We start from the raw sequence: 11,258 nt of genomic DNA on the forward strand, positions 1-11,258 counted from the left end.
TTTTTTTAAAAGTTGGAATTAGTAATACCATTTGATCCAGCAGTTCTACTTTTAGGTGTATTGTCTAGAGAGAAATAAGTGCCAAGACATGAATAAATATATGTACCCTCATGTTTATCACAACATTGCTCACAATAGCAAAAAGATGAAAACAGCTTAAGTGCCCAGCAATGGATGAATGCATAAATGAACTCTGGTTCATGATTATATACTTAAAATTTACAAAGAATCCAAGAAATGCCTCATAACATGGATGAACCTGGAGAGCATTATGCTCAGTGAAATAAATCAATCGCAAAAGGACACCTATTATGTGAGACAATTATAGTAAAATGTCAAGGAAAGATTTACACATGGAAAGAAACATTCTTTGATAGTTACCAGGAAGGAGAATCACTAACTATATAAGTTTGAGTGGTAGGAAAGGCAACCTGCTTTAAGAGAAAGGTCAGCATAATATCACTAAGGTAAAAGAAAACATTGAAAAATACACAGGAATTATTGATTGTTGTTGTTATGTCCCGTCGAGTCGCTTGTGACTCATAGCAACATAGCGACCCTATGTACAGCAGCCCTAAACCCTCCTCTATCCTGTGCCAGTCGCACCGCCTCTGACACACCCATCCCGATTATCCCAGTCACAGAATCAATCCATTTCATATAGGGCCTTCCCCTGCTGCGCTGTTCCTCCACCCTCCCAAGCATGATGTCCTTCTCCAAGGACCAGTCTCTCCTTACAACATGTCCAAAGTATGTTGGATGGAGCCTCAGAATCCTTGCCTCCAAGGAGTAGCCTGCTTTAACCCTCCCCAGGATGAATCTGTTTGTTTTCCTAACAGTCCCTGGTACCCTCAATACTCTTCTCCAGCACCACAGCTCAAAGGCATCAGTTCTCCTATCCTCCTTGGTCATTGTCCAACTTTCTGATGCATAACAAGTGATAGCAAAGACCATGGCTTGTATCAGATGTGCCTTAGTTTCCAGAGAGACACCATTGCTCTTCAGAACTTTGGAAAGGTCCCTCACAGCAGACTTTCCCATGGCAATGCGTCTTTTAAAATTTCCTGGCTACTGGTGCCAAGAGTGTTGGCTGTGGACCCAAGCAAATTAAAGCTGTGAGCAATTTCAATCTCTTCATCATCCATCCTGATGCTGCCAATTGGTCCAGTGGTGAGAATCTTTGTCTTCTTGACATTGAGCCTGAATCCATATAAAATATGACTTAGAGTCTCTTCCACCTGAATTTCAGAACCATCTCAGGAACAGGTTTGAGACCTTGAACACTAATGAGTGAAGACCAGATGAGCTGTGGGAAGATATCAAGGATATCATCGAGGAAGAGTGCAAACAGTCATTGCAAAGGCAGAAGAGGAAGAAAAGACCAAAATGGATGTCAGAAGAGACTCTGAATATTGCACTGGAGCACAGAGAAGCCAAGGCACAAGGAAGAATTCAAGATACTAAAGAGCTGAATAGAAGAGTTCAAAAGGCAGCACGGGATGACAAAGTAAAATATTACAATGAAATGTGCAGGGAGTTGGAGTCAGAAAATCAAAAGGGCCAAACTCGCTCAGCATTTCTTGAGCTCAAGGAATTACTGAGAGCAAAGGTAAATACACAGGCCTACAACATCAGTAGTAAAAATATATGAATGACTGCAAAAGCAGAGATGCAAGCTGGAAAGGTCTGAGGAGGCAAGCAGGGAAACTACATCCACAACTGGACACAGATTTGACAGAGGATATTTCTACACATATACTTGTGAATATTGTGAATATAACCACGTATATATTAGAACAAATAAGGCAGAATTTGAAAACTGCTATACCTGAATACTTGTGAGAATGGGCTTGGGGACTTGGGTTCGCAGTCTCAGGGGAACACTTTTGTGATATAACTTGGTACGCAGAGACAGTGGTGTACATGCAGCCTACTGTGGTGAGTAGCCACTGGGGTCTTAACAACTAGCAAGCATCTTCTAAGATGCAATTAACTGTTAGTCTCTCCCAATCAGGAGGAAAGTAGAGTGAAGAAAATCAAAGACACAAGGAAACAGTTGGTCCCAAGATCTAATGGAACACACAGACATAGTCTCCACTACTTGAGACCAGAACTAGATGGTGGCCTGCCGTGACTACTGAGAACGCTGATCTACACCACACAAGGTCGTGGAGAAAAAGGGAGAAAAACAGAATCAAATTTAAAATCTTTCTATAAAAAGACCTGATTTACTAATCTACTTAGAGACTGATGGCATTCACTAAGAGTGGCTTTTAGACACCCTTCATACCCTGCAAGGAATATACTCCTCATAATCCTGTAAGACCAAAAAGGCAGCATTTGCTGAAACAATGCTCAGAAGGAAGGGGCAGAAAGAGTGACAGGTGGTATTAGAGCCAAGGGAGGAAGCAGAAGAGTGCTGCTAACATTGAGGGAATTGCAACTCATAAACAACACAAAATGCATATAAATTATTGAGTAGAGAATAACACTTTTACCCAAGCACATTTTGAAAAAAATATAAAATGCTAAACTATCTATGGGAGCTAGCCTTCATTTTTCTATTGTATAATAGCATGATTCCTTTCTAACATATGATAGAAATGCAATAAAAATTAAGAAAATAAAAATTCGTGTTTGAGCTATTACATAGCTAATATTAGTATTACAACTTTATTTTGATTTTATAGGAACTGGCTATTCATCATGGCTGGAGACTTCCTGAATACACCCTTTCCCAAGAGGGAGGACCTGCTCATAAGAGAGAGTATATCACAATATGCAGGCTGGAATCATTTATGGAAACTGGTACTTCTCTTTATACATTTAAAGACATTTAAAATGCTTTCAGATGGTAAATGATTGTAGAAACTTCTGTGATAATATCTTTTCAAGTCATTTTATGGAGGGAAAATTGATATATTCCTATTCTACTCTAACTTTCTAAGGTCGAAGTTATGAATATGCAGTGTAAGAATACTTTCATGATGTTAACTTGCTACTTTAAAAAAATTATAACTTGCTAATGGAAAGATAAATCATTGACTCTACTTTTAAAAATCTTCCTTGAAAGTGTGAGCTTAAAAAAGAAACACATTTTGGAGGGGGAAGAAAAAGTAAATCCCTGGAAATTTCAACAGCTATACAAGAAGATGAGAGAACTAAAGGCAGATGACGTTTGAAAAGAAGGTGATTTTGAGACTAACCCAAAGACTCAACTTCTTTCCGTTCGCAGTGACCCTGCAGGACATCACAACACTGCCCCATAGGGTTTCTAAGGCTGTAAAAGATATGGAAGTAGACTGCCACTTCTTTCTTTCACAAAGAGACTCTTGGATTCCATGAAATTTTTTGTTAGTAGCTGAATTCTTTAGCCGTACCACCACCAGGTGGTCTTTGCTTGACTGGTAACTAAAAGGTTGGTAGTTCAAACTCACTCAGCAAACCTGAAGAACTGAGCCTAGCAGTATGCTTCCATACAGATTACAACCCACCCTACTCAAGCCAGACGGGATCTTTCCAAGTGAACATTAAGTAAAGTAAGAGAACTACATGGGAAGAATAGCAAAATGAAAATAAGGTAGACATTATCCTTTTGAATGATAGCAACTTCAGCATTGCTATGACATAAAATCCACTCTAGGCAGTAAGTATGGTTTTGTTTGTTTATTTAAGGTTGTAAAGGCCATCAATTCTGCAATAGAAAACAGGCAGTCACTTATAAAAATAATAGTGAAAAATTCCTTTTCACTCTCTGGCATGTATTTTCTATTTGTAAACGGCCTCAGGAAAGGAATTTTACCCTTGGGATAAATAGTTTCAAATAGTAACTTTCCTATGACAGGTATTGCAGAGAACACTGGGCCAAAAGCCAGATTGTGACTTCCAAGTTCTTGTTGCTGTCCTGCTTTCCTGCTTTGTAAAGCAGTTTGGGTATATTTATTAATCTTCCTAGAAATTAAGGTTTTAGTGTATAACACAGGCTTTGGAATAAATAACATTTATTCTCGACTTAAATTCCAGTATCTCCTAAAGCCCTTCTCACTACTTAAGGAAAGAAATAGAATATAGGTGTCAGTTTATAAAAGATTGTTTTTGTTAGGTACCATCAAGTCAACACAACTCATAGCAACCCTGTGAATAACCGATCTGAACCTGACCTTGTCTTGCACCATCCTCATGATCTCTGCCATGTTCTAGTCCACTGTGACACTCACTGTGCCATTCCAGCTCTTTGAAGATAATTCTATTGTTCATTGATCCCCCACCTTTGTCAGCAATGTTTATCTTCCAAAGGACTGGCTTCTGAAATATGCCCAAAGCAGGTGAGTCAGAGTTTCACTGTCTGTCTCTAAGGAGTTCCTTGTCAGGGCAGATTGGTTTGTTCTGTTGGCACTCCAAGGGATATTTAGTACTATTCTCCAACACCCCAATTCAAAGGCATCAGTGATTCTATGGTCATCCTTATTCCTCACCATTTGGAGAGGTCCTTGGCAACAATGCACCATGTATTTTGATTTCTTGACAGTGACAACTTCAGTCTATCCATCATGACGTTGCTTATTGGTACAATGGTGAAGATTTTTGTTTTCTTAGATGTTGAGATGTAATCCATACTGAAGGCTTTGATCTTTGAAGTGCTTCACATCTACTTTCAGCAAGCAAGGTTGTATCACCTGGATAATGCAAGTTGCTGATGAAACTTCCTCAAATCTTGATGCCACATTCTTCTCATATAGTCCACCTATATATTGTCTTCATATAGTCCAGCTTCTCACTTGGTTTGCTTTGCATACAGATTGCTTAGGTATGGAGAAAGAGGACACAACCTTGAAGAACACATTTATCCTTATTTTAAGCCATGAAGTGTTTTGCTTAGGCAACTACCTGGTCTATGTGTAGGTTTTACATGAGCACAGTTAAGTGTTCTGGGATCATATGCTACTTTGTGAAGTGGTTCAGTGTTGACCAGTTGTTTTTGATGCAGTGACTCTGGATATTCCTTCCATGTTTTTTGATGCTTTCTGCATCATTCAAGATTTTGCCATAGAATCCTTCAGTATTGCAACTTGAGGCTTGAATTTGTTCTTTAACTTGACAAATGCTGTGTATGTTCTTCCATTTTGGTTTTCTAACCTAACCTTTTTGCACATCTTATTATTGTACTTTGTTTTGTTTTCTTGAGCTGCCCTTTGAAATTTTCCATTCATCTCTCTTCAGCCTTTCTTACCTTTGTTTTAGCCTCTCTATATTCTAGTGTAGGTTCTAGAATCTCTTCTGAAATCTGTTTTGGTATTTTCTTTCTTTCTTGTCTTTGTGATGTCCTTTTGTTTATTACTTCATGGATGATGTCTTTGAAGTCATCTCACAACTGATCTGGTCTTTAGTCATTTGTGTTCAGTGCATTGAATCTATTTGTAAGATGCTTTTTAAATTCAATTTGCATAGACTCAAGTTTGTATTTATTTGTGTATTTTAGAGAAGGGGGAGAAACCCAACATTTAAAGAACAGACATATCTTAAAAAATGTAAATGAATAGCTTATGTGGAGTGCAGGAATACCTTGTTTTATGGTGCTTCACTTTATGAAGTTCTGAGGGTGCAGTTCATAGGGAGTTGCACTGTTAACCCAAAAGTGGTTGGAATCCACCAGCAGCCCTGAGAGAGAAAGATGGGCTGTATCTTCCCATGGGATTTACAGCCTTGGAAAACCCACAGGAGAGTCAGCTGTGAGTCTGTTCTGACACAACAGCAGCTGCGGCTGCTTCCTGAAAATACTGCACTTTATTTCCTGTAAGTTGCATGTTAATGGCAACCCTGCATCAAGCAAACCTGTCAGAGCCCTTTTCCAACAGCATATGCTCACTTGATGTCTTTGTATCACATTTTAGTAATTCTTACAATATTTCAAATTTTTTCATCATTCTATTACAGACTATCATTCTATAGCAGACTACTCTATAGTATAAATGTAATTTTTTAAATTAATTTTAATGAAAGTTTACAGAGACTTAGGGTTTCAGTCATTCATTGTTGCACTTTTCTTCCTGTCAATCCCCTTCCCCTCATTCACTCTTCTCCTTGAAAAGTAAAAGGAAAACTCTTTCATTGTTATGTAAGCCCTTCCTTCAAGTCCACTCCACTGTGAAACCTTCATTCTGGACTCCTGTCATGACAATAATGCCCAATCATATATCGTTTTTAAACAGTCATCTCCCTGATCTGTTTCAATGCAGTATCCATTATTCATCCTCTCCTTCTCTGTCTTCCCTCAACTCAGATGTCAGTCCCATTTTACAACAATGGCCCTATGCAATATTTGTCCTTTTGTGACTGAGATATTTCACTCAGCATAATGTCTTCCAGGGTCACCCATTTTGAATAATATTTCATGAGTTCCTTGTTTTTCAGTGCAGCATAGTATTCCATTGTGTGAATATAACAGAGCTTCTCTATTCATTTGTTGATGGGCACTTGGGTTGTTTCTGGCTCTTTGCTATTGTGAACAAAGCCACAATACACATGGGTGTGCATATATCTACTTAGGTGGGGGTTATGGTTTCTTTAGAGTAGTAAAAGTAATTTTTATATGCATTGGGAAACCAAAATATTCTTTGCACTCACTTTATGCCATACTCACTTTATTCTTGGGATATGGACCCAAGCTCACAGTATCTCTGATATACCTATACGGCAGGTAAAGATACCAGAATCGTGAAGATACAGGGTGTCAAAACCATGAGGCTCTTCTTTAATTAAATACAGTGCTAATGAAATAATCTTCTTTTCTAACATCATTTCTTTTTCATTGTTTAGGAAAGGGGGCATCCAAAAAACAAGCCAAGAGAAATGCCGCTGAGAAATTTCTTGCCAAATTCAGTAAAATTTCTCCAGACAACCACATTTCTTTAGTGAGTAATGCTCAGAACGTATGATGTTGATATAACTAAGCATCCTTGCTATAGGAAACTTTGATTTGCTGCATAGATCCTTCAGAATTGCAATTTCTAAAGATGTCTTTATTATTCATTTATACACTGTTGCAAATTTAATTGACTCATAGATACCAGTCAAGGTCGCTGGGGGTGACTAGGTAAGGAGGTCTGGGGAAAAGATCAAATTCAAACTAAGATGGAAAAATAGTAGACCAGTCATGCCATTTTTGCCCTCTCAGTGATGGTGTTTTCTCAGAGATGCTCTTTCTGCTACTCATTTGAATGTTGCTTATTCTTCTCAGACCCAACCAGTTAATTTTACTTTTCTACTTTACAGTTCAATTGCTTAGTTATTGATGATTAATTATAGTGATTGTTATGAGTTTCATTATTAGTGATTGGCCTTTAACATAAGAAACTATCAAGATATAAAATTGTTTTATATTTTTACTTGTAATATACTCCATTAGGCAGGTTTTTTCTTTGCAGATTTGCTTAGGGTGATTTTAAGTATCTTTACCTCTTAACATGACCACCAGAAATTTTGACTGAGAGACCCATGTATTATACAAAGGTATTTTAAAATATTTCCAGTATATATTGCAAGTGCTTAATTTTTTTAAAAAGTGTATGTTTCAAAAAATATTAGTTTAAATTGAAAAGTTAGCCAACTAGTTTTCATTTAGGCATGCTGCTTTGTAAAGTACTATATGAGCTTTGAATAAGTACTTTTATTACATTAGTATTAGAATTCAATTCTAGCTAAGAGTGTTAAGTCTTTACCTGTGTTTTTCAGACAAATGTAGTTGGACATTCTTTAGGATGTACTTGGCATTCCTTAAGGAATTCTCCTGGTGAAAAGATCAACTTACTGAAAAGAAGTCTCCTCAGTATTCCAAACATGGATTATATCCAGCTGCTTAGTGAAATTGCTAAGGAGCAAGGTTTTACTATAACATACTTGGATATAGGTATGATTTCTCCCCTTTGGCTTATCTCAAGGAATGTTACTTTGTAAAATGTATTTGAGAAACAAAAATTGCTCATTTGAAAAAAAAAATTCTCATTTGTTTCTTGGATCAAGATTTCTAACACACATAGTTGCTAGAACAGTAATAGCGATGGTCTATAGAATTTTACTATGTCAGCTTAATTCATAATCTCACCTTTTAATTAAGAAGATTTTATTTATGATCTATATTTGAGGGGCACTGGTGGTGCTCCCCAAATAAAGTGTGTTACATGTTCAGCTGTTAACAAAAAGATGTCAGAAACTCAGTGGAGGGTTGTTATACATCAGATTCACCTTGATGGCAGTGACGAATGGAAGGCAAAGAAAAGTTTGGAAACTTGCCCAAGATCACTTAGCTAGTCAATATGGTATCTACTGTAGAGAAGAATTACAGCAGATGCATGGTTGAGCTAGTGTTAATGCACAGGTTGGCCAATGAGGAAGCATCCCAGAACAGAAACCAAGTGGTAGAGACCAGACCTCTTCTTTCCACCCCATCTCTGTGTGCCAGTTCTGAGACTAAAAATGCCCACAAGTCAGCTTCTAACTTTCCCTACATCAGCCATCATTCACCATCTTCTATATTTTTTCTTACTGATTCATTTAGGTAGACAAATAGTGGACAAATCTCAGTGAGATGTGAGTACCTTTAGAGCTACTAATACTGGGAAAGTAGTAAATTTAGGGACTGACAGAGTTATTTTCTCTACAATTTTGAGACTGAATGTTGGGATCAAGTGCACTGTCTTAATACACTAAGAAGGCTGCAGCACCCGAGAATGTGGTGCAGAGGTGGTTGTTAGGTGCCATTGAGCCAAGGATGACTCACAGAGATCCTGTGAACAAAGATCTGAACCCTGTCCTATCCTGTGCCGTCCTCCTCACTTCTGACATAGTGCAGATGGATGGAAACGTGGTTGATGGCCAACTATTTATGCTTTAAACATTATTAACGGCGCACTTCGGTGGATATTTGAAATACAGAGATGCGTTTTTCATAAATCATGAATAGGGCTGTGGAAGATAAATCAAAGTTTTTCATAGTAAAAGAAGAAAATTTAGATGATTTTATTAACTTGAAATTTTTTTGCCAAACTTTAAGAACTTTAATAATTCTTAAAAATATAGAACCGCATTCTAAAAACTATATTAATTTGGTCAAGAGGTTAGCTTCCATGTAATTAGCTTCAAAAGAACCTAGATGCTATAGAAAGCCTCTTCACTTAACTAAATTATTCCACTGTCTGTTACTGTTTTCCACTCAATTGCTTCTAGCTGAAATTATTAACACTTAATCATGACTAAAGAAATCATACCCTTTCTACTTCTACTTCTTCCCCTTGTCTCTTTTCAACCGTCTTTAATATGAACCATAAGTTGATCAGAAAAATATTTGTTACTACCTGGGTTTAGGTTAATTTACTTTTAAAACATCTCAGCCCATTTGCAATATAGAACTACATTCTGCATAGACTTAAAATCAAAGAACACAAAGATGGAAGAGAAATCTTGTCTTAAACTAGGTATTTCTTGGTTCAAATGTCTACTGACAGTAATTTAGATTCCAGAGTGGGAAATGGAATTTTTCTTCCCTTTTTTTTAGAAAAACATGAGCATTTTCCTTTTTGCAATTTACTGCCTCTGAAAACCCACTCGAGTGTCAGCTATGAGTCAGTTAGCACACACCACCACCGCCACCCTTCTCGCAAGTGATTCCTTCCCCATTTAAGATAGTTCTCATGGTTCAGTAATTAGCAAACATTTTAAACTAGCCACATTAGAACCACTTTGGGATCTATTTTGTAAACATTAGATTCTGGTGGTCTGACCTCCCTTCCTCACCCTTCAACCTTATGTTTCAGGTTAAGTAGGCTGGAGTGAGGTTTGGGGCACCTATATTTATATAAAGCTTTTTCAAGTGATGATGCATGGCTATATTTGAGAAATACTGCTCTAGTTAATCAGCTGTGTTTTGTTTTCATAAGTAGGACAGAGGTTATGATTAAATAATGTTTTTTCTGCCTGAGCTATTGGTCGGTGAAGAATATACCATGGATGCCTCTCAGAAATAATAAAATGACATTGTTTTTACAGAGGATCTGCTTTCTACATACTCAGCACTAACCATCATGTTTGCATATGTCTTTACAGAAGAGCTGAGTGCCAATGGTCAGTATCAGTGTCTGGCTGAACTGTCAACGAGTCCCATCACTGTCTGTCATGGCTCTGGGGTCTCCTGTGGCAGTGCACAAAGTGATGCAGCTCACAATGCTTTGCAGTATTTAAAAATAATCGCAGATAGAAAGTAAATTTGAAGCAACTTAGAAAGTCCTTCAGTAGCACATGAGGAGTTCTCTTCCTTTCCAAGTAAAACTTTAATGTTTGAGTTTGTGATGTTTTCAAATCTCTTCATAGATTTCATCAACACTCCAGACTTCAGTGTCTCAGAGAAGTTGTTATTAAGCTCTTTTTAATGGCTTCAACTTTGTATTGGTATATTGTATATATAAACTTTGTACCTCAAGGCAGAACATCACATACATTTTACAATGCCTTGCACAAAGGAGGAAGAAAATGCATGTTTTTTGTTTACGGTGATGGTGACAATGATGAAAATAAAGCTACTGCTAGTAACAGTTTTATTGTTGATTAAACTCTTCTTTGTGCAAGGCTTTGTGAAGTGAATTCGAAGAAGGTCCTTGAGAGTGAAAATGCTGAGTAACAGCACTAACAAGAATTTATTGAATGTGACTGTGAAATTGCAGGAAAATGATTGGTGTAGTTGAATTTGAACCCATGTATTAAAGAGCTGTTATACTGGGGTTCTGTGCATTTTATTAAAGAGCTACTGACTGGACTGTGGACCCTTTCTTTTCGTCATTCTTGTGACACTGTATTTTAGATACTCCATTATTTCCATGATTAGTTTACTTTGGAATGCTAATGATGAAAAAAACAAAACACCTTATGGTCTAAGCAAAATTTTACGAACATATATGATGAATCACTTTCTTGTTTTCACAAAGGTTTAAAGCAATTATTTTTCCTTGACGTGATCACTCATTGAAGAATTCCTACTAGTAAAAGCATTAAAATGATACAAACAAAACCTATCAAGTTTGAATACCAAAATGTTCTAGGCTAAGCATTGTGTGCTTAGAAGATTGGGAAATGAAGTTTTATGAGCAAATTTTCATTTTTCCTTTGATTTTCCACTTAGTGTGTTACACCTGAAATTCACTATCTTTCAGCACTGGCTTGTTCACAGGCAATCCCTTCAATGACCAACTTGTAAACAAGTCCTGCTTTGC

The 11,258-nt window shown here is 37.2% G+C and overlaps 1 protein-coding gene across 1 annotated transcript in view; it reads left to right on the forward strand.

Moving 5' to 3' along the window:
- The window catches only part of PRKRA (protein kinase, interferon-inducible double stranded RNA dependent activator), a 20,780-nt gene extending 10,192 nt beyond the window's left edge, over window positions 1-10,588 (forward strand). Inside the window, exons 5-8 of the mRNA XM_006878790.1 lie at window positions 2,691-2,808; window positions 6,817-6,911; window positions 7,732-7,906; window positions 10,099-10,588. Of these exons, the coding sequence (XP_006878852.1) occupies window positions 2,691-2,808; window positions 6,817-6,911; window positions 7,732-7,906; window positions 10,099-10,256 (546 nt within the window). The 3' untranslated portion in view covers window positions 10,257-10,588. The remainder of the gene's footprint in view (window positions 1-2,690; window positions 2,809-6,816; window positions 6,912-7,731; window positions 7,907-10,098) is intronic.
- The last annotated feature ends 670 nt before the right edge of the window (window positions 10,589-11,258 follow it).

Source organism: Elephantulus edwardii, unplaced genomic scaffold (genome assembly GCF_000299155.1).
Source record: "Elephantulus edwardii isolate Elephantulus edwardi_28Jun2011 unplaced genomic scaffold, EleEdw1.0 scaffold00001, whole genome shotgun sequence".
Classification (NCBI taxonomy): Eukaryota; Metazoa; Chordata; class Mammalia; order Macroscelidea; family Macroscelididae; genus Elephantulus; species Elephantulus edwardii.